Source organism: Nasonia vitripennis, chromosome 4 (assembly GCF_009193385.2).
Source record: "Nasonia vitripennis strain AsymCx chromosome 4, Nvit_psr_1.1, whole genome shotgun sequence".
Lineage (NCBI taxonomy): Eukaryota > Metazoa > Arthropoda > Insecta > Hymenoptera > Pteromalidae > Nasonia > Nasonia vitripennis.
In genome coordinates this window covers 5259794-5287362 of record NC_045760.1, presented here as the reverse complement: position 1 = coordinate 5287362, position 27569 = coordinate 5259794, and the positions used below count along the sequence as shown (strand labels likewise).

The following is a 27569-nucleotide window of genomic DNA, read 5'->3' as shown; positions in this document are numbered from 1 at the left end:
ATTAGTCGCGTCCGCGTGCGATGTTCCCCGGTGTGTATTATATCCGCGTCCACCGCGGCTTAGCGTAATGGTCTAACTCTGCAAATTGATTAGCACATCTGTATGGTATAATGGATTATGCATTATTGCCAGTCCTCGTCTCCTTTTGGCCACAGGAAAAAAGAAAGTGTATCTACAACCCGAAAGAGTGTATTTTTATCGCGGTAATATTCCGCGAAATTTTATCGCTCCTCTCAACGACACAGTCGGCTTGCGTGCACTCGAGAGCGCGTTCACGTGAAAAAAAAGAAACCTCAAGCCGCTATCAGCAGCCGATCATTTTCGTACCGTTCGCCCGTCACGTGCTGGCCACACCATGGCTAGGTAGACTCGTACGTGCTCTCGTCAGCTGTCTATTACACGCGTATAATAGAGAGGGCCACAATCGCGGTTGCGCAATGGCAGAGCGCGCGAGAGGAGAAAAACATTCCTTCATTGAATCTCGGAAGTTGGAGGAACAGACTTATAGCCATGCGCTTCGGCTGTGGACCTTTTTTCCCACTCGAGTGTATCCGTGCAGCCTTGAGAGCTCGCGAGTGTGCGAATATCTTATCGATGCGTAAAAGTCGGGATCGAGCGCGATAACGCGCGCTGACGTATTTATAGCGAGCGTCTCTCTCTCTCTCTCTCTCTCTCTCTCTCTCTCCCTCTCTCCCTTTCTCGTGTTTACGAGCGAGTGAGACAGAAAGAGGCAAACAACGCGTATACGCGGCTGAATTATTCAGTGCGATGCAAAGTAATGGCGCTTTTATCACCGGTTAATATCGCACTTTTCATTTCGTTTATGAGCCGCGCGGCGGAATATCGAATAAGTCTCTCCGCGCGTCGATAGATAGACGCGTTGAGCGAGAGCTTTTACGTAACGGAAAGAGAGAAAGAGAGAGAGAGAGCTGAAGCTGCGCGCACGTAAATATAGATCCCGCGTGCTTTGTGCTACAAGTGTGTTAAGTTCGACGTATTTTAAAAACGCAACAGCTGAGAGACGCGCGAAGTATTTTAAAAATTTGGACAACCACCAAAGTGCGTACGTTTCTTTTTTCGAGTAGCCGCAACTATTTTACAAGGAGATAAACTCAGCGAATTGGCAGCACCGATCGATATACGAAGGAGACCCTCCTCGTAAAATCAGCTTTACGTGCAAGTCCTGGACGGGAAAAAAAAAAAAAAAATAAAAGGAAAAAAGCTCGTCGCGCAATATCAAACTCAGTCCACAGAGCGCCAGTCCAATTGTCGCCAGTTGACGGAGTAGCTCCATAAATCGGTCAATCTCGTATATAAAGCGGAGCGGTCCTTGGACTCGCGCGTCACGTTGCACGTGCTCCTCGAGCGCGTGCGGAGATGGAACTTTGACCCGTGTGCGTGCGTGCGTGTCCACAGGACAGCTGTTGTCGTATGGTGATGATATGTATAATTGTGATTTTGCGACGGCGTTGTTTGTTTGCAGAGGATTCGAGTTATGCATAGTAGCCTTTATCTGCTTCTCTGCGGTCGATCGGATCGCGATCGCCTTGATGTTGGTTGTTTATCTCGGCGGTGCCTCGAGAAGGAAGTTTATTACTAGGTGTACAAGCTTTCAGCGATCAAAAGCGCGTAAAATCGATTTCTGTTCGATGTATCGGAGAACCCATACAGCGATGACAAACGCGCGATCAAACGATGGCCTACATCGTCCCGAGCCTCACGATCGCATTAAGATTATTACTGCGGCTCTCGCGTTCCCGATTTCCACGAGCGACTCTTGCAACATTTTCCCGATGCACGAAAAATCTATAGAGAGGCAGCCGAGCGAGAAAAAAAGGCGCGGACTGACAGTTTTATTCTTCGGCTGTAGACAAAAAATTCACTACCGGCTCTCAAAGGGTCTCTCGATAGGCCCGCGAGCTTTTGCATCGATACGTACATTTTCCACGGCGGAAAAAAGCTCGCGGTTGCGAAACGAGCGCCGCGCGCGTCATATGTGCGAAACTGTGTACGCGCGTCTCTCGTTATAGACACATTCTTTTTCCGCGGAATCGATACGGCTATACAATGTTTACGCGCGATAAGACGTGAACTTCGCTCTCTTAATGTCTCTCGACTCGTACATATAACTTAAATTGATTTTTTCCGCGGTATCTTCGAAACGGAAACTTTGCTGCTAGTAGCCTTCAACGCGGCTCAAGGTGTACGTACGTATAAAGGCGGAGAGCCTCCTAAACACGAGGCGCGTCTTCCGTCGTTTTAATAAACGAAGCGCGCGCGCGCCGTGACGTCCCTTTTATGCTCGTAACGCGATACAGCGTGAAAGAGAGCATCAAGAAACGCGAGATTTGTTTCTTGCAAGCTCTCGGGTTCCGCGCGTATATAGAGAAGAATTTTCGCAGTGATATGACGAGTTGCCTCTTTGCGAGTTTCGGAGATGATGTATTATTTAAAGAGGGATGGAAACTTTCGAGATTATTACGCTCGAACACGTGAATTAGACTCGACGAAAGATTCCGGCCGAACGTATATAGTAGGCGGGGGTGTACAAGTGCTCCCGAAATAGAAGCTTTTTCCGGGCTTAATTGAGCTCTCTCCACCCCCGCGTCAGAGCTTGCAGCTGAAAAATTATGTAATGAAAAATCGCATGTGCACGACATTCCCGTGTAATCGCATTACGAGCGTCTGGTATAATATGTAACGAGTTTGGCATTGAGCGAGACAAAAAGCTGTGCAGCACAAAAAAAAAAAAAGAACGACGGGGGATCGAGTACGCGTTGCGTAAGGCCCATCGCTCGCGGAATTCGCTAATCAACAAGTATTTATAGCGGGAGCAGTAAAGCGCGCGCCTCAATTGAGACTCGCGCTTTCTGCACTTGGCAAATGCAGCTGGTACATAGACGTGTGTACGTGCGCGTGTGTCTGTGTGGGGGGCAAAAGTGAATTATTGGCCAGAGAGCGCCTGTCAAAGCTCGCTATAGGGTGTTGGATTTCCTTATGAATGAAGGACTTTATTAGCCGGAATGTCTGCTTAGTGCATAAACAAATAAAGGAGTGGAAAAAGCTCTACGAACGCCCGGTGTGTGTATGTAACGGAAAGCGAAAGTGCCGCATGTGCCCGCGTACGCAGACGCTGTACCGCCCTTTCAACTTGTGTTTTACCAACCACCAACCCATTATTAGTCCTACACGGAAAAAAATGGTTGGTAACAGTAACAAACCGCTTGGCAAAATACGCACCAACTATTTTTTTTTGGTTAACCTTACCAATAACTTGATAAATGTCACCAAAAAAGCAGGTAACTTAGCAGTTATTTTACTATACTTACCAAGTTTTGCCAAGCGGTTTGTCGTGTGTATACATCCAAAGCCTACACCTATTAAAGCAGAGCTTCGTCGCAGCTATATCGCAGACTCACCCACGACTCCGTAAACACTTTTTGCGAAAAAAGCACACAGCCGCACCTCCACTTGGTTCCAACAGCAGCAAAACACACGCGACGACTCCCGGGTCCTCCCGAGCCTGCTTCGTACACGTCCAAACAGCAGTAGCAGCAGCCTCGTCGGCGCGACTCTCTCCCGCGCGGGAGGAGAGGGAAGTCCAACTCACCCTCGCTTGCGCGCGCGCGCGCGCGGAGGGTATAGCTTTCGCTTTCGCTTTCCCTTTCGCCGCGCGCGCACTGCTAAAGAGGGAGAGCGTAGAGTATCGACCGGGAAGATGCGCCGGGAAGTAGGAGGAAACTACGCCACCGGGTCAGGGAGAGAGAGAGGGGGAGTGAGTTTGTGTGTGCTTTCGGAGGAGGACTGTATCCGCCAGGACTCTTTTCTAGGGATATGTATAGAGCGAGCTGACGTTTTATTGAATTATTGGGGCTTTCGATTGTCCCGGGGGGCTCGTTTTGATAATCAGGCACTATTCGCGCTTTAAACGACTCTATTATGGCGCCTGTTTTCTCTCTCGTTCTATGGACATCCGTCGCTTTATCTCTAGCTCGGGGGATCCCCGCTGGAGAGAAATCCCAGCCGATAGTTTACTCCCCTAAGCAGGATGAGGTTCAGAGGTTGAAGTTCGAAAAGGAGCGCGCGCGTGCTTGAGATTTTCGCCGAGTGAAAAATTAGCTCCGAATTACTCTCGTTCAAAACTTTAGACGAATCGCGCGCAAGATCCCCTACTTGGCGCGATCGTCATTCCTCACACTCGCACCCCCGACACACAGAGCTTGCAATAAAGCTCCGAGAGAAAAGCTGGCCTTCCGCGTTCTCTAACGGTCTTCCGTAATACGCGCAATGACACACATCAAAAGGAGAATCTTCGAGAAAGCAGGGAGGCGATGGCTGTCTCGGGACTGCGGAAGCTGGCCGGGATTAAGGAACTTTCGATTTCTTTTTCCGGCTGACTCCGTGCGAGGATATCCGCTGCTATGCTCCTAGGATTAATTTCTCTGGCTTGCCAAGCGTTGTTGACTCGGCGAATCGTGTGCTCGGGGATTACGCAGTTCCGTATGAGATTTATTATTATTCGCTTATTTGCCGCTGTGAGCTTGAAAATTGAACGTCGGCAAATCTAATACAGCGTGGGATCGTTCGATTAAATTTTTATCGTACACGGAGTATCCGTGGGTCGTCAATTATTAATTTCGCTTCTTCGCTATTCATAATTCACGAGGCTGTGAATTTTCTGCCAGGGACGATCGAAGCAGTATACGTCGAGGGTGCAACTGGTAAGATTCTCGGGGCGCTTTGTGATTTCCATGGGCAACACGTGCGGCCAGGTATAGTGGTGAATTAGAGAAAAAATAAGTGTCGCAAAAGGCTTACCTTAGCAAGTAGTTGACGCAGACGACGGATAGCGGCTTCTGCAGACGGGAGCAGTGAATGAGCGTCGCTTGGGTGACTACCCAGGCGTAGCCACCTTTCTTGTTCAGGAAGCGGTAGGCCATTGTCTCGCATTGTCCCTTGTGGAACACTAGAAGAGATGCAACAAGACGGGCGGGTTATTAAATGGCTGCGCATTAAATGGTGTCGCATTATGTTAGTGTATACGTGTGTCTATTTGTTGTTGATGCGCGCTTTACGAGTGTCTTGTATGGAATAATAGGTGTCTGGTGAACGGGCGATTGTTCGATTAATCGATGAAGAAAGTATATACGCGCGCAGTCTGCGTTTCGTTCAGCTCGTTTGATTAGTTCTGTTTATTCCCTGTCGTGCAGCTGATGCGTCCATTCGTTTTGGCTGGACGAAGAACAAAGCCTAATGATATTTCGACCGCGAGAACACGAGAATTTAAACAGGGGAAAAAGCTCGAGCGGTCACGCGAGCCTAACTGACAAGATCTTTCAAGTGTAAATCACCTGTGACCGCTACTTTGTAAGCGTTATGCGAGTTGTTTGAATTCGCGTTATCGGCTGCCTCGTAAACATGCCGCTCAAAACTGCGTATTTACGAGAAAATGGAACAAGCGCGAAAGTTACAAAGTTCGAAATAACTGACAAGCAACGATTACAGCTTTTTACGTCTGACCGCGTCGGAGGCTCTTTCTACTTAACGCGAGTACATTTCCACGATTCACAATCATTTTGCAAAGTCTCGCAATTTTTGCTACTTCTCAGAAAATAACCGAGCACCGAATGTTGGGACAGAACCGAAATCAAACAGAGAGTTCTCTGTCTCTCTCTCTCTCTCTCTCTCTCTCTCTCTCTCTCTCTCTCTCTCTCTCTCTCTCTCTCTCTCTCTCTCTCTCTCTCTCTCTCTCTCTCTCTCTCTCTCTCTCTCTCTCTCTCTCTCTCTCTCTCTCTCTCTCTCTCTCTCTCTCTCTCTCTCTCTCTCTCTCTCTCTCTCTCTCTCTCTCTCTCTCTCTCTCTCTCTCTCTCTCTCTCTCTCTCTCTCTCTCTCTCTCTCTCTCTCTCTCTCTCTCTCTCTCTCTCTCTCTCTCTCTCTCTCTCTCTCTCTCTCTCTCTCTCTCTCTCTCTCTCTCTAACCGAAAGACATACATAGCGATGGCTACCGAAGCGCTTTACGAGCGAGTCCTAAAAAGATGGGCAAATAGGAAACGACGGCAGTAAATATGGAAATCCCTAGTATAACCTCATCACGCCGAAAACATCCTCATATCCCGAAAGCCTTTACATTCACGTGCCCGCGTCTCCTGATAATTATTCCCATTTCTTCCCCTCCGGCGTCATATACATCAGCGCTGCAATAGCTCTAGGGTCTATCCTGTCCTCCTCTCGGCGAACATTGCGTGAGAAACCCTCGAAAACGACGACGAAACTTGCAAGCTCCCTCCGAAGGAGAAGTAGCCCGGCGAAAAAAGCCGGAAGCGATAAATTCCCGCGAGAAGCCCCTGCGCTTTCCACGCACGACCAGCCACGCCCTTGAGGGCTTCGCCGCACGGGATACGAATTTCGCTGTACGGCTCCTCTGAAATTGAGGACGCGGAAGGTGCGAGACGATTGCATCGACGTAAATTGACTTTTGTGCGTGTATGCGGGCGAAGAGAGAGTTTCCGGGAGACGTGAGCGGGGGAAATGCGATGAGGGCATGGGAATAGGTTTGTTTTTTTCGGAATATTGCGATAACGCCTTTTGTGCAAACAGTTCAACGTGATGCTGAAAAGCGTGTAGGTGAAAAAAGTTAGAGACGCTATTTTCCTGTTATCGGGGTTTTATGGTGATGCGATTCACAAAAATGCGGATTTCCTTGTTGATGCGAACGTTTATTGCGAGACGTTGTTTAATTCCCTGATCGAGAGATACGAAATCGGAAAAAGTTTAAAAGCACAATTATGGCTATCTTAATCCATCATCGCATTAGATCACACGTATTATCGGGCAATTTATTTTCAGATAAAGCATCTTGTGTATTGATAAAGGACTCGAGTCAGCCTAAAGGGGATGTCTGGCCGTGCGTGTTAGATTCTTTAATATACATCGACGGGAAGTCTTATTTCCTGAATTAAAGCAGAGCTGTTCGTTGACAGTAAGCTAGTCGAAGGTTACAGTTTAGAGTTCAAAAACTGTTTGCGCAAACTTTGTATTCAAGCTTTGGAACGATAACTCGACTGCTTCCTTACTTTTATCATTGTTATAAAAGCGATTGAAGGTTGTGATTTCACAAATTGTAACGTTAAATATTTGATGCATGATCGCGATTCTGATAAATACGAATGCGAGCTTCAACTTACGTGATTTGAAGGACTTGTCCAGAGACGAATTGTCCAGAGCGTGATGAAAATCAAAAACAGATTGACCCATTAATTCATTGCTTTCCCATCCGAGAAATTCGGCCAATCTAGAAGAAAAATTACCTCGGTCAATATTGGAACGATTAAGTGTGATCAAGTCAGACCAAGAAATCAAAGCTTGAAATTTCTGTCATAAATAGTATCTTAATCAAAATTTTGATGAAACAATTAAGGATTTGACGTCAACGAGAAATATTGGCTTTATGTAAATCAAATTACCCAAACTCGCAACTTTCAATAAATAATAATCTCGAAATATACTACTAAAAAACCGAATTACGATTAACCACGACATCGTTTCTCTCCGTTATCTATCATTTTACAAAGAATTGAACTAATCGTTCGACTATTTACAAGGCTGTTACTGAATCGTTCTCTTGTTGACGGTTCAAATCTTTTTTGTACATTTTCAAAAGGCTCTACATTCGAAAAATAAAAGCACGTTACTAACTTATCATCGGCATAGGTGAATTTCATATTAAGGTTGTGCTTCGAGAGGAATGTGTATTTTCCAAGCGGTATCTCAATGTTGCTTGGATGTGGCACAGGCGAAGCGACAACCACCAAGGAAACACCTGGTTCTCTTTCGCCATTCTCAGCTTGTTCCTCTGATTCTGACGCATTTCCACTAACGTTGTTGACTGTATGGGCGAACAGACGTCCAGTGCAATGTATCACCTGAAAAAAGGATACAAACATCTTTAATATTTTGCAATTCATTATATTTAGACAAAAATATACCAGATTTGCTTTTATCCATTGTCGACGTGCCCACTGGCTCGTTCGACAAAATTATGAAACTACACGAAATACATGACGTTCAACGTCTTCGAAGAAATGCTCGCGTATCCTTATCATATGAATTGCGGCCAATAACGAGGCATCGAATTATCAAATTCAACCAAGAAAAAAGAGAGCGAACAAATCGTCCGATGTACGGTCTTCGCTACTTTTATGTTCAAGTCGTAAAATCCCAGACACCCGTGGCAGTTGATAAATCACGATTGATTCAATGAATGCATCGATAATAGTCAATACATACGAGGTTAACGGCCCACTTGCATAATGCAAGATTCGAGGCGACTCGTGTCGAATGTTTGCGCAACGCTATCCGCCAGGATTCGAAACAATGTATTTACTTGGACGTTTTCCTCGTTTGCACACGCGTTCCACTTCCATTTTTATGTCGGCTCGATAACGACCCCAATGCTAATTATCAAATAATGAAGACATAAGACTAATCTGTTAAAAATACTTTTTGTCAGTCAGACATAACGAGCGTTTCCATACTATCAACAGAGTCTACGAAAATACCCGGCTTCTACTTTTCCATTCGCGCGCAGTTCTATCATTAACAATGTCGCGTCGTCTTCTTACGTCACATACTTTAATAAATCTACGACTCGACAGAAACAAAGCTTTGCGACTGCGCACCTTGTAGGATGCACTCTTGAGGTTGACCTTGCGACCCTTGCTCGTCAGAGTGCACTTGAGTCTCAGGAAAAAGTTGCAGGGGTGATCCTCATTGACTTCTGACGCTTTCAGCGAGAAGGATTCGCGGATCTCGTCGTGGTCGCATGGATGGCTGTAGTCGAAAACGCTCTGGCCCATCAGATCAATCTGAAAAGCGCAAAAAATGCATTAGTCGAAGAGTTTCTGATAAAGCAACAAGTTCGGAGAAAAAAGAGCGCTAAACGGTTTGAGAGAGATGTGATAAATTTAACCCTGATAAAAAGTGTATCACTCGGTGAAAAGTCAAAATTTATTAGCATTCATTCTTTGATAAAGCTTCGGTAAACCCAATAAACGGGTGGAAGAAGCAGACGGACATTTAATAGTCAAAAGTCAAAAGAGAAATGCCAACTTTACCTGAGCGATGCCGAGATAATCTTTGACGTTCGGTGACAAATAGACCATGTCACCGTTATTGTCCAGTACGAGCACAAATCCATCCATAGCCTTGGAGAAGAGCTCGTCCATCTCCGGTGAAATTTCGGGTTTGGCCAGCGGCTTTGGAACTATAATTAGAAAGAGAAATATTTATGTAGATATTCGGCTATTTGCTCGCGAGAGTTGGGAGGACATTACCGCGAGAAACTTTCCTATGCTTATATTGTAGCGGCACACGTATAGGCTTTATTCGATTTGGTCTATAAACGTCTCTTTGAGTTGCGAACGTGTCTACGGCAACGTAACTGTTCGGTATATAATTATTTTTTTGATGACTCAGAAAAAATAAAATATTGATCTTTCGATTTTTTAGATCTACATAAAATTGAATCAAGGCTGCATTGAGAAATTCTTATCTAAAAACTTTCATAATTGCAGCAGTATGCAACTGCGCTAAAAAAAATTAACGCGGATGATGCAAATATTCTTGAAACAATGTTTTGAAATGCAAATGACTCTATCTGTACAATTCAACAGCATGATTAATATTCCTCTCGCGTATACAGCTTTGTGATTCCGCAGGCCAACATTATATCTCCGCGTTTCAAGAACTTTTTTGAATTATCAACATAGCTTATCAAAAATTTAATTTTTTTATATTCCAGGTAGCTTATTAAATTATAAACAGGATAAAAAGCTCGCGACTATATTCCAAACAAAACATAAGCGAAAGCTATATAACGCGCCGCCTGTCATAAATCAAGTGTATTTTTGATTCGATGCATCGTCGTACACTTTTCGCCTGGAATTCGTGACAGCAGTTCAATTTTTTACTCCACGGCATATAACGCACGGTTTAGAACACGAAGTTATGGCCAACGCGTCAGAATTTTCGGCCAGAGAATATCATTCATCCGCGAACACAAAAGGCTTTGCGGTTGCAACGGCGTCTCCCGAGGCTCGTGAAAATAAATCAAAAGCCTCGTGATAAAGATTCACACACACACACACACACACACACACACACACAATCGAGCGGATAAGCCTGTTGAATGGTGTATACTATATAAAAGTTCGGGAGTAGGGAAAGGGAAATTTACATGAGACAATAAAGAAAAAATCACGAAAATAATGTCTGTTTAGGCACGTAATTCTTATCGAAAAAACTATTCATGATTTATGGCCCAGCCAACGCATGTCGATAGCAACGGCTCTGAATCCGGCAACAAGGTCTTCTTCTTTTATGTACCTGTGCGATTCGCTATCGTACTACCGCTTTCTTAGCATTTGAAATAAAGGTTCGAGCCTATGATTAATTTTTAATTTGGTATGCAGTATTCTAAAAATGTATTGAAAAAATTGCGATGAATCGTACGAAACATACCGGAAATTCGAAAATTTACAGCTATGGCTTTTACAACAATTAACTCGAATAAACAACTAAATAAGATATTGAAAATTTGGACAGATATTAATTAGCGGATACATATTCAAGACGATGAATTTATTATTTTCGGATGTCAGTCCGTGGCAACGTTTTTCGATCCATAATCGTACCGCGAATTTCCAAAGTAATCTCACGCAGAGTCATAAATCTCGCGGCGGCTGGCGCCTGATCTCGCGTGATATATATCGAAGCCTAATCCAATATAACTATAATAAGTCATTTTAACAAATATCGTGCACAGTCCTCAAAATGTATGTAAAATTAGAACGATAACGAAGACAGCGGAGAATTACAGCAAACGAGTTCATCGAACGGCTCTAGACAAAAAAAAAAAAAAAAAAACGAGAAACCACATCCCCCCAAGTTATCAACAGGATATCACGCCCAAAGCACATCAGCCTCGCAACAATACACAGAAATATAACAGCAACCGGCGCGACTACGTGGCACTGACATTAATTCAATCTACAGCTCGGAGCCCCTCCGCTGCAAATGATAACCATTCAAGGATGCTCCGATCCAGCCGATTAAGTCATCGGTGATGCACGATGCGACGAGACGCGCACCGTATGGACGTATATCGTGCACTATTATAGGCGCATCCGCACGTTTGACACGTGCGCGCGGCGAGAGCCATCCCGACCAACGCGTTGATGCTTCTCTGAGTTTTGTCTTTCTCTTGAGGAAAGTTTCCTGCTCGACTGGTGTGTAAGTATTATTTTTGGCTGGGTATTTTTGCGAAATTTTTTTTTCCCGCTCGAAGGTTAAACTTGATATACTATATGAGTATAGCGAGGAATTTAATAATTAACGACTCGATATCTCTGCAATATTCCAGCGTTAGTAAATCGAATCCAGTCTGTTTATATTACGAGGGTACATATACGGTGTATAAAAAGTTGCGAACGATTTGAATCTTAATGCAGCGCTGCAGCAGTCAATGATTATTTTTCAACGAGTCAACGTAAAGCGGACACACAAGGCTGCGCCTGCCCATTAGCATACATTGTGAATAAAGCCACGCGTTATACTTTTTGCAAAATGCTCGATCTAGCTCTATATAAAGCAAAAAACGTTCAATCGATCGAAGCGCAGCGATTTTTCTGAAAAATCGAACGATTCATCGCGTCAGTATTTCCATTAGCCTCTCTAACGGACCGCACTGAAAGACATAACGGCAGTGACGCGCGAAAAGTCGCCGCTCACGTCACAGCGCTGCACATAAAAGCGTAACTGGCACATTCTCATTTCGCGCGCGCTCTCAACTCTCTCAATCCGCTCGATTGGTATATCACATGCAGCCGTCTCGTGAGAATCTTCGGAGGGTTCATGCTGCACGACTAAGCGTTTGACTTATAGTTCGTCAATGTCGCGACGTTGAGGGCCGAGGACGAGCTCGGTCTTCCATGGCTCAAGGATCGTCATCAGCTGATCGAAATGGAAAGTGTATAGCCCGCATTGTGCGTGAACGCTTGTTTTATAGATGAAAAATACATGTGCCTGAGGTCGGTTTTTGCGCGGGCTCCGTGAATTCGGTCGAGCGGATCAATCGGGCTGCTTAAACGGGGTCGCCGTGGCTCTGAATTCGAAAGTTCAAAGATATAGTACGAAACAGAGTTTTAATCGACAGATCCTATACTGCATCGGATCAGAAATTAATATTCATCAAGCCTGTCGCTAATAGCGCAGGGGACGCATTAATGAATTGAAAATTATAAAACGTTCTAGAACTATTCTCCCCGGCAACAAAGTCGAAAGTCCGCTCCGAGAATAGCGTCTCTCTCAGCGCGAGCGGGGGACGGTTTGCGTATGCCGATGCTCACCTGCATCCATGAGAGTGCGGGTCTTGAGGTAGGCGATAGCGAGTCTCATGACGCTGGCCTTGTCGAGGTGGGCGGCTTCGCACGGCGGCACCGGAAGCGCCGCCGCGAGTTCCGTGAAGATGTCCGTCTCGCGGCTGCGCCGACATCGGGCTGCGTCCCGTGACTTCTCCTTGCGCTTCTCGTTACTCCTGCAAAACACAAGCGTCGCTGAATTAGAATTCAATTGGAGGGTCGTTCCGCGTTTCGTAAGTGCAGCGTGGTATTGGGTAAACTTTTTTTTTCAAATCTACAAAAGGGCTTGGGTTAATTGATGGGCTAGAAATTTATATTAAACGGTGGAACGAGTTCTGTGGATACGAGCATGTAAATTCGCGTTGAGGCAGATATAGAAAAATTCTAGCTTTATCAGTTCCTGCTCTCGCGTTTATATAATCAGCGTGAAAACCGGCTTCCGCGCAAGATGTCTTCCAGACTGAGAATTATCGACGATGACGATCGCTCATATGCATAAGTCCACGTGGCGGATGACGAACAATGACCGATTGGAAAAAGAGCGAAGAGAACTGGTGTGTAAATCCGTTTGTTATAAATAAAATACGTCGCATGGAAATGGAGAAAAATTTAAAAAAAAAATATGTATCGATGATATCATTGCAATGGTACTTGATAAAGAGGTGCTTTAAGTTTATGCGCACGTGCATAAATATTTATAGCTGTAGATGCAAGAAGTAAGTAGAGAAACTACAAGGAGTGAATTGCCGGATAAAGAGACCTTTTAAAAAATCATTAATAAAATGTATACTTCGAACGAGTTTTATCGTCGTTGTCTGCGAGCATGTATATCAATCATGAGTATATCAAGATAAAATTAATTAAAGGAAAGTATTTTTCACTTGTACACAGTAAAAATAGAATTCTTTCTTCGAGCATAGAACTCGCGAAGACAAAGGTATTTCGAATGTCGCTTTATCAAAAAATCATCATCCATACAAAGTGACACAAGCCTTTACATAACCACCCCAAACTCCAGCACAACTACAGACCCAAACTATTTCCACCAGAAACAGCACAGAGAGTAAGGACGATTACATTATCTTCACCAAAGCGCATCGTGGTAAACACGTCCATCAAATTGCAACGACCAGCACCAATGCAACCTTGTTTAAAGCAAATTACAAAGGATCGTCGTTGCGAAGACAGAATCGCAAATCGGCAATTAGTAGCGGAACCGTATCGCCAACACCGATCACACCCACACACACGCACACTGACGCGAGTCTAATCTCGCACACAATCGACACACATGTACACAGCAATTCCAAAGCATCGTCACACGCACAGGTACTCCTCGAGAGCGTCCTCGTCGGTCATGTAGTAGCCGCAGAAGTCCTGGGCACAGGGTAACGCCTGCCAGGACTCGAGGGGCTGCTGGGACACGTCGTACAGAGGGCAGTAGCTCGTGGCCGGACACGCCATCCACCTGCTGTCGGTACAGTAGGCGAAGGCCGCCTCCTCGAGGTTCATCGGCGCGTAGTACGGCTGGCCGACGACTTCCTGATGCATCGGCATCTGGACCTGCATCGGACCTGGTGCAGGTACTTGCTGCTGCTGCTGCTGCTGCTGTGGTTGGACGTAGTCGCAGCGGTTCGTATACTGGTTCTGGGGCTGGCTCGAGAAGTTGCAGAAGCTGCCGAGGTCCTCGACGTCGACGGGCCCGGTCATCATCTGGCCGCAGCCGGACTGACCAGGTCCAAGGTCGAAACACGAGGCCAGGGTCTCCTCGACCGCGCGGGAACAATAGAACGAGGCCTGCTGTGCGCCGCTGCAGCCTGCAGCGACCTGGTGCCGCTGTTCGGACATGCTGCTAAGGACGTCGTCGTCCGGACGCGGTCGCGGTCACACTGAGCTTCTTCGGGAATCCAATCGGCGATCGGCTAGGATCCTTATCATCGTCCGCGGGCCACTCGCGCAAGCGGTCGCTGATAACGACGCGTTGGACGTCGCCGAACTCTTGTGGACGCATTTGTGTATATACGTATAATATACACTCGGTGGGTTGGTATGCGAAAAATCAGTGCGTGCCGACAGCAGGTATATACGAGGCGATAATCGAAGACTGGGCCTTTGTTGGGTTTGGAGAATTTTTCGTAAGTTGGCGCTCGCTGCTGATGCGGTTTTCCATCGCGATTTCGATCGATTGATTTATTGGCACGAGACTGATGATGTCTACGAGTTTTTGCCGAGAGGCTAATTTGACGATCGCGTGGACTATTTTTGCGAGAGACATGAGTCGGCTGCGCTTCGAGATGCTTATGGGCGATCTGGGAATTTTCACTGATTTCACAAGACGCTAAAACTTACGTAACGCTGTGATTGCACGAAATTAGCGGATATATTCCGTACATCTATTTGCCTATGTGAGATTATCGGCCATTAGTTTGATAAACTCCATCGTTCCTGCTTAGATACGACTATTCAGATTAGATCTATCAGTTTTAAAATTACAGTTCGGATTGTCAGCGGGTATCGTTCGAGAGTTTTCTATTTAATTGTCACTTTTCGAAGCAGTTTTTTTTTAATCGTTTTAGCAAATTTAGCATAGAGGAAGCATCGCAGAGTCGTGATTGCATAACAATAAATCAAAAATATTGACCAAGCCTTTACTATTATCCACTCGTCACATACACGGTATCAGCGGCTATTATGAAAGCCGACATTTCTATTATTAAAGCACTTTCTATTGCGAACTCGTTTCTTTCAATACACAATCCACGCGTTATGCATACGTTCACGTGTGCATAAAAGGCCATGACTCTCCCGTGTGTACAATCACAAAATTGGCTGATAAATAGGCTACTCAAAAAAATAAGTATCACAGTAAATAAAAATAAATAATCATCGAGGCTCTTTCTCTCTCCCTGCAAACAAAGCGTCGCGTCATTTGTAAATTGCGTGCGCTGAATCTTCTCTCTCTCTCTCTCTCTCTCTCTCTCTCTCTCTCTCTCTCTCTCCGGCGGAATTATCCATTCCACGCATATCCGGCAATAAAAAGCTTACGCGGGTAGTACATGTGCGCTGCGCAAGCGAGGATAGTTCGTTAATAATGTATAGCTACCGGGAATCCGTCTGCGCGCGCGAGTGAGAGAAGAGTATATAGTTGGTATAATAAGGCGCGCATAAAAATTCAATATGCTATACAGTGTATCGATGAAAAGTGTCGTATATATAGTCGAGTGCGCCGTCGACATTGTCACATGCGGGAAGACAGCAATAATTATTGCCCGTTGGACAGACGATAAGCGCTTATCGGAAGACAGCAGCTTCCGTGGTACTCGATATTATGCTGTCTGAGAGGTAAAAATCGGATTACAATGTTGCGGATTCTTCTTTTTTTCGAAGAGTTAATCGCTCGATGATCATGATTTTTGTTTTGCAATGGCGATAGAGATTATTTTCGGTGAAGTAGGTCGGTGCATCTCTCCTTTCCTGGAACCACGTATCTTCAGTGCGATAAGTGAACCGACGATTTCCCAAGTTTAATAGCAGCGCGATTGATTCTAGTCCGGGCTTGTATGCGCTACCCTACTTTTTTTGATTGTCTCAATTAGGCGCAGCTGCAACAACAATTTTTGCGCGTCTTATAGACCCTAGAGCTGACGGCTCTTAAATTTTTGAAAAATTTAATTTTATTGCTTGGCCGAGTACACAAAGCGAGATGGAACGAGATCAGACAAACAAAACTATGGCCATCCATACTTCAAGTCTGGGTACGATGACGCATACATTATCGGCAAAGGGTTTTGAAGTCGCTTCCATGTTTACGGAACAAACACCGTTCGGAGAGTAAACAATAAATAAGTCCACACAATCATCATATCCACAGGAAAAATCTTCAAAGCTAAATATTCCATTCCGCCAGAATATATTAAATAGTCCAACAACAATGTCCAATTTAAATCAAGCGCCAACAAGTGCTCGCATAAATTTTTACGAGCTCGTCCAAGTGGCTCTTAAAAACAATCGAGCGTCGTCTCATTCACACGAATAGAAAAAAAAAATTCATCGGCAGCACGTGCGCAAACAATCTTGGCGCGCAAGCTCGGCAGTACAAAGAAATCCGCGTTTCTCCGTGAAAACAACGACGTTTCCCCTCGGCGCAGTCTTATCAGTGGAGTACGGCAAAACGACGCCGACAGAAGCTAGACCCACACAGCGATGATACGAGCTGTTCGGAGTCGGTGGCTCCGTCGATCTCGGCCATCGGAAAGTTTTTGGCGGCGCTGTACTCCGTCGGTAAGGTCGAAATCTAGCTCGTACGGAAAGCTTGATGGCGCGAAAGAGCTAATATACATAGACTATACAGTATACGATATCGGGTTGTTGACGCGTGCGCGGATTATCGACGCGAAGGGCTTCTCTATGGCGCGCGTGCGGAAGGTTGGGCTGTTTTTCGGAGCTTTTTGCGTCGTAGGTAAAGCTCGGTGGGTTCGCGTGCAGGTGACGGGAAAAAGGAGGAGTCAAGGGTTTGATGACCGCGTGTTGGAATAAACTGAGAATAAGGAAGTATTTTGTTAATTAATTTGAATGTTTACAATTTTATTCTGGGTATATCCGCGGATATATAGCACACGAAGAAATTTCTTTTAATTGAAGCGAGTCCCATAGGGCTGTCTCTAACTCGCAATAATTCTTATCTCGTGTGTACACACAATAAGTCAAATTAACCAAAGTTGCTTCAGTCTGGTTTCACCCGCTCATTAAAAAGTAAAATCGGCGGAGCGGTTCTCGGAACTGGGAGAAGAATAATACAAGCAAATATTGACGGGAATATATTTTATACGAAGCTTTATGGCATCTTAAAAGATTATATGGTAGTAGTTTTATAGTGTTATAAATTTTAAAAGCTGGCGAACAGTCAGAAACTTGTTTTGATTCGATATACATATATGGAATATAGCATGTCTGCATCTAAGTATAGTCTTCATGATTTTTTTAATTTCGTTGGCTTGCAAAAATTTTGGCATCCCTGATCAAAGATAAGGCGCTGTTTCATCAACCGTCAACACAAACACGGCCAGAGAGTTTTTCACTCATAGCGGCCAAAAATAAAGTTTGAGATAAACCAGTCGGGGATCGGGGATCTCGATATTTTTACAAAACAAACCATACACGCGTAAACCAGACTAAAATAACACTCTCCAACTATTAATACACCGTTTTCTCCAATAATAACAGACGAATATATTATTCCCACTCATCAGCTTCATCAGTTGACAATTGCAGCTTTGAAGAACGAGAGAGCCGCTGATGGCAATAAACGTATCGAGGATAGCCACAATCAAACGGCGACAGCAAAAATAAAACGCTCGTCCATCCGAAGAGACGAAGGCTCTTCAATATTGTCACTGCAGCCAACGGGTCGAGGTCATAATATAGTGTCGCAGACTCATGCAGCGTTTGAAGCGAAAGGTCACTCAGGAGATTTCTCGCTCTGGCAAGATACCCTCCGGATGCAACAAGTTTTTCCTCGTATACCTCTTAAGCATCGCGATTCGCAGTCGTATACCATTTTTCAATCCGCAACAGTCACGAGGGCCGTGTATATTTATTTACGATCAATGGAGTCGCGGCTCCGTTTAAGCGAGTCCTACATTTCGGAATTTATTTATACCCATATATACTCTGTATAGCATCGAAATGCAGCGTCGCTCGATTTTGCATGTGGTACACGGCGAATCGCTCTCATATTCACGTCCAGAAAAAAAGATGCAGACGACATAGACGGAGAGAGAAATAGAGAGAAAAAAGCGAAGAAGGAAACTTTTTCGATAAATTTAGCGGGCTCTGACCTACATAACGACACACGCGGCAATAGTATGGCTCGAGAGCGCGACAAAGGAAATCCTGCTTTGCGAGACGCACACACACACTCGAGCATAAGCGAAGAGAGAGAGAAGGAGAAAAACGTAACTCGGCTTTATGTGTTTTTCGACCTTAGGAAACGCGCGTTGCATTGTGCAGACGATGATGCACCGGCACGCGCGATATCTTATTGTGTGGCTACTGTGCGTTTGAATGCGTTTATTCGAATTTTTCATTTCCAGTGCGTGAGAACTCGTTGAAAAAAAGAAGATTTTGGAGGACCACGAAATCTTGGATGTAAAGGCTGAGTTCTGGAATAGCAGCTTTGATGTCGTTATACGTGAAGTACAGAGATATTATTTGTTATTTCATTCGTTTCGGAAAATTTAATCTGCGACTCGCCGCGGGAATGACAGAACGGTTATTATATAGCGTTTGAATAGAGTCACTAAATATACCATTTGCTGGACAAATAAATCGCTTTAGCGTGATGCAGGTGTAATTATACGAGGCTTAATTGAGTCTTTTCGAGAAAACGGTCACGTAGTGATTCTTCGATACTTTATAAATTGGATGGAAAAATTACCAGGAAGTAGCTTGCATCTGCATTAGTGCTTAAACATAATTCGAACTTTCTATTATATCGCAATTAGTTTGAAACTAAATCATCTTGTCAATAACAAGCTTATGTAAAAAAAGCCGAGGCCAAGTTCACTCTATACTTTGCTCCGCCATCCGGTATTCATCGTTCCCATGTCATTCACTCTCTCCCCTCTCTCTCTCTCTCTCTCTCTCTCTCTCTCTCTCTCTCTCTCTCTCTATCTCTCTAGCTGATTATCAATTCGTCAATTTTTTCTCTAATTCCCCGAAACGTAAGCATGCTTTGACGCGAGCACGGAGCTGTACGTGCACTTGTAATCATCGGTTGTGGACGAGGCACTTGCGAAATTGCGCAGATGAATTATGCAATGTCGATAATACTAATGCAGAGCCACGATTTTTTCTCTTTATTGATCAAGCGGTGGTTGAACGAGATCCCGCCGGAATCCCTAATTAATTTCTCGACGGTTTTTAGGTACATTTTAACGACATAAGAGTAGGGACGACTAGTTTGTGATTATACGAACGTTAATGGCGACGACGATAATTGTACTTTTTTTTTAATTAGAATAGAAAATGGGGAGTCGTAAAAGTGTCTGGGATGAAAATTCTGTTTTTAGGTAAATCAGAATATGGATGAATTTTTACTAACGTGTATATACTATACGTTTAGTAATCACGCTGCCTAAATCTATGAACGAAACAGGTATGAACAGATAATATTTGGGCGTGACGTAGGCAGAAAACTATCGCGCTCTTTACGGGCGACGTCTGTCTTTGTCTGCAGCCTATTAACGTCGTAAACAAGTTGAAAAATACGTATTTCGTTCGGGTTGTTTTCAATATCTATGTAAATTCAGTGAAAAAAAGCCAAGGCAATGGCTTATCAGATTCCTACTAGACAACAATTTTAACGAACAAAAAAAATCAAGAATATTGTTCTTACGCAGAATGGAAATAGAATAATCATAAAAAGTGGGTTCACCGATCTATATTTTCGCGCAGTTGTATAACATATGGTGTAACTGATAGCTAATCTGACAGTGTTATTGCGATAATTTCAATTTTTTTTTTAAATCGAGTGGGGACGAACGTGTAGGCTCAATAGACGATCGTCCGTCACGCCTCCAAATAATTTCCATTACAACATCGTCGCCCAGACAATCCCAATTTTAGATAAAAGGCGACCCCGTACGCAACAGCCAAACGTCTGTACCGTAACAGGCCAATCAAAAAGCCCTCGTCCCATTATAAAACCCTCTCCTACACTCAATTGGCTCGATTAAACCCAAGAGAGACACTCGAACGTTTCAAAATCCCTATCCGAATACAAGCCGCTCTCGTATCAGCGCCCGTCCATTTCCCGGTATAGAACATCAGCGCCCGGCCGGGTCAATAAAATGGCAAATTAATTTTCAGGGAATACCGGCTCTCTAGACTTCGAATTCATGATATGGATTTATACGGCGCGCAGTTTCCGCGCGCACGCACGTCCACACACAAACACAAATACATCATTCTCTTGGCGCGCGCGAATCGAACCTCGTGACGCAGCGCCGTCACGACAACGTCGACTATAGCACCACGTGTCAATGAACTCTCCTCCTCCTATCTCGGCCCCTCCGGGATCTCTCTCGAGCGCAGCTCGCTCCCTGAATTTGGCGCGTGCCGGCAGCTTCAACAAACATTTTCTCATATAAGTATTAATATAACGATGACGCCGATGAGCCAGGTTCACGCGACTCCTCGGGACTAGTTACGCTCGGTCGTCAGGGGCTAGCTCGTGACTTGAGAGCTATGCCAAATTTTTGGACCGCGATCGGGGGTGTGAATCACTTGTTAATATACATCAGAGTTACCGTATGTAACGTTTAGTGAGAGCATTTATTCGACTGTCTCGGTGGCCTCATAACGCGCGAGAGAGAGAGAATTTTCGTCGAAACGAGTACGAAAACCGGTTTCGATGTTTACGCAACGACATCCTTTTACTTGGACTTTTTTTATTGTTTTATCGATCGAGCAAGAGATTCGCAACAGGTATACGCGCGAGGAATTACCTCTGATCGAATTGCTATCTGCGAAATATCTTGTCCTCGTTCGCACACGTGGCGGAAATCGATTATTACGAATATTCAGCCTATACACATACGAGCAAATAAAAGTTTATCTCTTAAATATCTCTCTCTCTCTCTCTCTCTCTCTCTCTCTCTCTCTCTCTCTCTCTCTCTCTCTCTCTCTCCTCTCTCTCCTCTCTCTCTCTCTCTCTCTCTCTCTCTCTCTCTCTCTCTTCTCTCCTCTCTCTCTCTCTCCTCTCTTCTCTCTCTCTCTCTCTCTCTCTCTCTCTCTCTCTCTCTCTCTCTCTCTCTCTCTCTCTCTCTCTCTCTCTCTCTCTCTCTCTCTCTCTTCTCTCTCTCTCTCTCTCTCTCTCTCTCTCTCTCTCCTCTCTCTCTCTCTCTCTCTCTCTCTCTCTCTCTCTCTCTCTCTCTCCTCTCTCTCTCTCTCTCTCTCTCTCTCTCTCTCTCTCTCTCCTCTCTCTCTCTCTCTCTCTCTCTCTCTCTCTCTCTCTCTCTCTCTCTCTCTCTCTCTCTCTCTCTCTCTCTCTCCTCTCTCTCTCTCTCTCTCTCTCTCTCTCTCTCTCTCTCTCTCTCTCTCCTCTCTCTCTCTCTCTCTCTCTCTCTCTCTCTCTCTCTCTCTCTCTCTCTCTCTCTCTCTCTCTCTCTCTCTCTCTCTCTCTCTCTCTCTCTCTCTCTCTCTCTCTCTCTCTCTCTCTCTCTCTCTCTCTCTCTCTCTCTCTCTCTCTCTCTCTCTCTCTCTCTCTCTCTCTCTCTCTGAAACCGCAGAGTCGTATACTCTCGAGCACAGTCTTTTGACGACTTGCAATCGTCTCGAAAAAAAGAGAAAAGTTAATTTCTTCCCGGAATATCCATATTTTTGCAACTACACACGCACGCGCAGTTATTCAATCATCTATACGCTAATCCTTCAGACGCTCAATCTCAGCTTTCCAAATTTTAGAGCCAACCTGAAATTCCGTACGCATACACAATCTAAAAATATCGCCGTCCCCCGAGAGAAAAACACTTCTGAATAATCTATAATAATACAGAGCGTTATCGATGTGCGCCTATAAGGTCTGCACTTTAATCTCCAAGAGACACACGAAAGTGTTTACACGGGCATTTTATTACGCGCGCGTGCGGATGAAATCACCCGGTGTCCCGCACTGGGAACACATTATATTCGACAGAAGAAAGAAAAAAATACGCGTAGTTTACAATCGTCCTTAAACGTAAGCCGGGTGACTTCTAAGGACGAAATAACCCGGAAAAAACGCTGTAGCACGAAACGCGAACACAACCAAGCGGCAAATAACGCATATACTATACATCGAAGGATCGTGTGCGTTTAATGAGAACAAGCGCGAAGGCCACGTGCACGCTACATGCGTCTGACTCGATGTACATGTTTTCTCCCTTTCGTCGGGAACTGCGCGTCTCACAAACATTGATCCTCTTATTTTTTTCCGTTAATGTACGAGAGATCGGTACAGGCACGGACTGGATGGCTATATACATAAGACCTTATGGGATGCGATCGATAGGTTTCTTTTGGTTTTGGACGATGATGAGCCAGAACGACGCTTGGACTGCCTTTACATCGCTGGTTTTCGGAGCGTTTATCTTGGGAGAGTGCGTTGTGTGTGTGTGTGCGATGCTTCTAGAAGTTTCAGTGAACGGAGTAAAAGCCTGGTATGGCCCGTATGTATGAATTAGTCAGTTATATGTACAATGGATTTTTTTCGTGTGCGTGATTATAATCTTCTAAATGTTGGTGATATGATTTAGATGTTTATTTTTTAAAAATTTTCCTGATTACTTATTTTTTGTTTGTTTGTATGAAATTCACATGAGTTTAGTACACCTCGCCATATGAATCTAAATCAGCATACATTTGAATATGTTTTGGTCGAATTCGACTAGCTTTCATATGTGATATGCATAATGCAGAATCTAGTGTCTTGCCTTAGATATATACTACCCATAAAATTCTTATGAGCCACGCTTGAAAAAAGGTGTCGACCGTTGCTTACAAATTTGTAGTTTGTTCGTATATAACTTTAAAAAAGGTGCAGGTTTCTAATAATTTTTAAAATTTTGATTTTCGAAGCTGAAAATAATTGCTTGTAAAGCTACTCAAATAGTAACTAGTGCAAACGCTCTCGATTGCTGGGTAAACTTCGCGAAGATAAAAATGCATGATATTAAGAACGAGACGATAAATCGCGGACATGCATCAGAGTCGAGGGATCTTTTGAAAAATGAAAGAACAACGAAGCAGATAAAAAGCACACGTGTGCGCCGAGTTTGCAAGACCGGATGGCTGAGGCGCGTCAAAATGAGGAGTCGGGGACGAAGGAAAAAAACGACGCATCAGAGCGCGAGATAAAAGTCTCGCAAATAAAAGAGAAGAGAGAAGAAAGTAAAATTACGGACGCGCGAATGATTAACGACGCCCGTAAAATGGACGTTAGGGAAAAATTCACCAGTACTGAGAATCGTTATAAAAAGTATGTATCGAGACTGATACGGTTGAATCGCGAAGTATATCCACGGTTAAAGCCTTATAATTGTGATGTTGAATGCAAGTGCTCTGTTTGTTGGCCTCGTTTCATAATAATTGGCTAACTATGTATATTAAATACGAGGAAACCAGACAGCTGAAATGGCATTTTTAATCGAAATGATAATTCGAGTATAGAATGCAAGTCTGTTTACTCGTTCTGGGGGTGTCTGGAAAATCCGAATATGGAAACGGTTGCGCGTATTATTTTTTCGATGTTAAAAAATTATATCGATGTAACTGTACACGCACATTTATAACAAAAGCGATGGACTTACAAAACATACTTTTAGTTTAGCATTCAAGCATTGGCTTGTGTTGCAGTGTTGCTCGTCTTAAATTACTCGAAACCTTAATTATCGGTAGGGGACTGATAAATAGATAATACTTTTCCCACGAGATATAACTATATGTAGGCAATTTACACAAGGAAAAACGGTAGCCAATGGTCTCGTACAATAAATAAATAAATAAATATATATATATATCGATTACGTTTTTAAGAAAGTGACTTGCATTTTGATAAAAGATGCACGTGTAACAATCAAAATCAAAGATATTGTTCAAGACCAATAGGAAATATTGTACAAAATACGAATCTTCGATAAGCACGACAAACAGTGGACAACCAGCGTCTGTCAACGGAATTCATTACTGTAAAATATCTCACGCCCCGTCTCAATACATTATCCATCTGACGTACGTCAATGTCGAGAAAGAAAAACGCATTCGAGCAATCGATGATGATAAATAAAAAGAGAGAAGGACAATTTAAACGAATTCTTACAACAATTATTCTCACGCCAAATCGAATCGAACGGATAAATCATCGCGGGGCCATCGGAATCCGAAGAACCTCGACCGAAAAAAGGAGTCAACGAAGCGCCCGAGACACTCGGGGCCCGAACGCCCGAGTAGAGAAACTCGGAGAAAGCGGCGATTAATGTTCCTCGCCAGCCAGTCAGCCGCGGAGACGAGCAAACACAGGCTTACATTATACATACCCACACACCGCATGCGACGTCTCGTGCTTATGTCCCGAGCGCGAGATAGGATTGCATCACCTCGTACACCGCCGCGATTCTTTATGACATTCGAAAATCCGTGCGCGCAGCCGTCGATTATGAGAATTTCGAAAGCAGCCCACGATAGACAGAGACGGATACGAGGAAAAACGTATGGAAACGATACAGCTACCGCATGTTTTTCTCCGCTGCGCATTATTATTCTTATTCTTATTATTATTATTATTACGGGACTGCTGCTCACATCCCCCGCAGTGGAAGCGCCCTCTTCACCTCGCCGTCGCAGTTACCTACCCAAATAAAGCAGAGTCCCGTTACGTATGTGCGCATGCAATACAATGCACTCTGCAACGATTCCCTGTAACAGGCCCTCCGCGTTACGCGTGAGAGCTTCGAAAACGCATTTCGGAGCACTGTAGGTAGTTGGTAAACAAATCGACGAGGGCGGCGCACAGGAGGGAACTACGCGGCGAGTCGTAAACAAGTAACGCAGCAGCAGCATCGAGCGGCCGTGATGCACGGAGCTCTCCCTCTAGACATGCAGGAACGCGCGACGGAGTTCACGAGGGCATTTAAATTTAGAGCTGCCGATGCTTGCACATACGCGATTTCGATCGGTCATCAATGAAAAGTTCAAGATCCTTACCTCCGTTTCTCCTTCATGTTGCTCCTTCCCTGGTCCTCGTTTGCAGCTCAAAGATGAAGCGAAGTTGCTCTCCGTATCTCTATCTCTCTCTCTCTCTCTCTCTCTCTCGCTCCTGTGCGGAGAGCACCGTGTTCCGAAGAAAACTCACACGCACGCACCACAACACAGAAACCAAGAGATTGTCGTGTATATAACCTCGTGTGTATACTGTCGCAACGTCGATCGTATGGTTAAAAGTCACTCGGGTACACGCGTGTAATCGTTTCCACTTGGTATTCGCGCTCGGTTATATGTCTGTATAGAAAGTCGCTCGGGCTCGGAAAAGCACACACACGGAGAAAATAAAGGCCAGGCGATCGCGGCGCGCGACTCACGAGACTCCTCGTCGATGTCGTCGTCGGTCGCCCTCAAAAACTGCTGCTACTGCTGTTCTTCTCTCTCTCTCTCTCTCTCTCTCTCTCTCTCTCTCTCTCCTACACGGCAGTAGTGCTCAGACGGCGCGTTGTGTGTGTGATGCACGCGCCACAAAGAATTCTCGCTCTCTCTCTCTCTCTGCCCTCGAGTCGTCTTCACTTGCCGTTCTCTCTCTCTCTCTCTCTGGATATGCCTGACTCGGCCGACTGGAGTCGCTGGATTTTTGGACTTCTCGAAGCACTCAATGCTCGTGTCTGGTTATCGGGATAAGGTGCGCGGCTGTCATCGACAGCGGGCGCGAACGCATTGCCGCGAACTCGGTGATTGTAGCAGAAAGCTGCACTGGTTCTCGCATCAGCATGAGCTGCTGCTGCGTGTACGCTGAAAAGATTCTGTGGCACTAACTAGTCGCCGCCACCGCCGCCGCCGCGCTGTTGAGTTCGATGATGACGATGGTAGTAGTGGTGTGGTCTTGGCGTGCGCGCACCGTCCAGTGTTTGTGTGAATCGCTACTTTTACGTGAGTCTGTTTACACTTTACCAGCGCAGTCCCGCAGCTCTGTGTGTTGGTGCGTGATTTTGTGTGCGTATATACGAGAGGAACTTGCTCTCCGGGCCGTGAGCGTCGCTGCGTTCCACGCTGCTGCCGAATGTCTCCTCTCCTTGTTTTTGTCTCTCTCTCTCTCTCTCTCTCTCTCTCTCGCTCGCGGCGCGTTCGAGTAGCTTCGTTGGCGCAGCTCGGCAATCTTCGGCTGTTACTTTCCAAAATGACAGAGAGAGAGAGAGAGATGGCATTGACGTCAGGCGCGATGACGTCGTTCATCTGGGTCGGATGTTTGTCGACCGAGGGTACGTTATCGTGCAGTCTCCGACTGAGTCAGATGAGCCGGTGCTGACATCTGGCGGCGAGGCGAGGAACTACGGCGTCGGCGGTGCGACTGGAAAAATAGGAAACGTCGGAGCGGGCCGTTTGAATAACGGTGTCAGGTAATCAAGAATTATGGATGGTAATCTAATTGGGACGAGATGATTGGTCGGAGGTGGTGCTGTAGGCGTGTAATGTGGATTCTGAATGTTCATGCTGTTCTGTGCAATGTTCTCATCGGTAGAATTTGAATTTTAAATTTTATGTGAATTCATTTTTTTTTTTCATTTATCGAAAGCTACTTAGTTTTTCTTTCTTTTAAAAATTAATATTCTACAACCACGTTAATCATATTTACAGTGGTACACTAACGAGGTCGACTTTATCCATCCATGAATCTGATTATTGAAAATTGGTGAAATAGTTTTAAACTCAACTCGGTATATTACTGAGGACTGAGGGGTCCGGAAAGCTTAAGAGTGCTCCACACTTATGCTAGAAGTTCGAATTTTTAGCAGCGCCCCCACGTTACGTCTGAATAACCATTAATAATTTAAACAAACTTAAAGGTTGAAAAGTGGGTATTAGTGAGTTTCAGCAAGTGTAGTATCAAGGAATATTACAAAATTAAGTTTATTAGGTTAAAGTTTAAATTCACATTTTATTCCGTCGGACAAATTTTAAGAAGCAATGGCCATTTTCCTAACTACAGTTTGACTTTTTCCGACGAAATAAGCCGTTATTATTTAATTGTAATTGCTTAATTATTTTTTTTCTTCAAACATTCCTTAATACTTATTGCAAGTGCTGAAACTCGATTTATGATGATAAAGTTAGTCAATTAATTATAATAAACAAAAAACTTTTTCTTCGCTAGGTGGCGGGTCACTCGAGGTGTGGAGCACTCTTAAGCTTAAAACAATGGTCCCTTTTTTTTTTATAAGTACACGCAGACTCCAGATGGCTGTACCCTTCGATAATCGGAGACGAGCGACGAGCTTATTGTCGTAAATGCGACGGACTAGGAGGGGTTATCCTATTCCGTCTCATAAACACATAAAACTGAAAAGGGCCTTTCCTTCATCCAGCCTCCGCTTTCTAATACATCCGTCTTCAAGTTTTGTTTTCGAAATCC

The 27569-nt window shown here is 44.6% G+C and overlaps 1 protein-coding gene across 3 annotated transcripts in view; it reads right to left on the bottom strand.

The window, feature by feature from the left end:
- The window catches only part of LOC100121394 (hypoxia-inducible factor 1-alpha), a 40890-nt gene extending 14583 nt beyond the window's left edge, over positions 1 to 26307 (bottom strand). For 2 of the 3 annotated variants that reach the window (XM_031929307.2, XM_032599691.1), the window contains exons 1-7: positions 25157 to 26307; positions 12404 to 12591; positions 9113 to 9261; positions 8678 to 8863; positions 7695 to 7921; positions 7184 to 7290; positions 4819 to 4966 (exon numbers count right to left, since the gene is read on the bottom strand). In XM_031929307.2, the coding sequence (XP_031785167.1) occupies positions 4819 to 4966; positions 7184 to 7290; positions 7695 to 7921; positions 8678 to 8863; positions 9113 to 9261; positions 12404 to 12591; positions 25157 to 25173 (1022 nt within the window). In that variant the 5' untranslated portion in view covers positions 25174 to 26307. Of the gene's footprint in view, positions 1 to 4818; positions 4967 to 7183; positions 7291 to 7694; positions 7922 to 8677; positions 8864 to 9112; positions 9262 to 12403; positions 12592 to 13742; positions 14279 to 25156 lie in introns of those variants that run through there. The other variant, XM_016985100.2, reaches the window with a different exon arrangement.
- Between the last annotated feature and the right edge of the window lie 1262 nt (positions 26308 to 27569).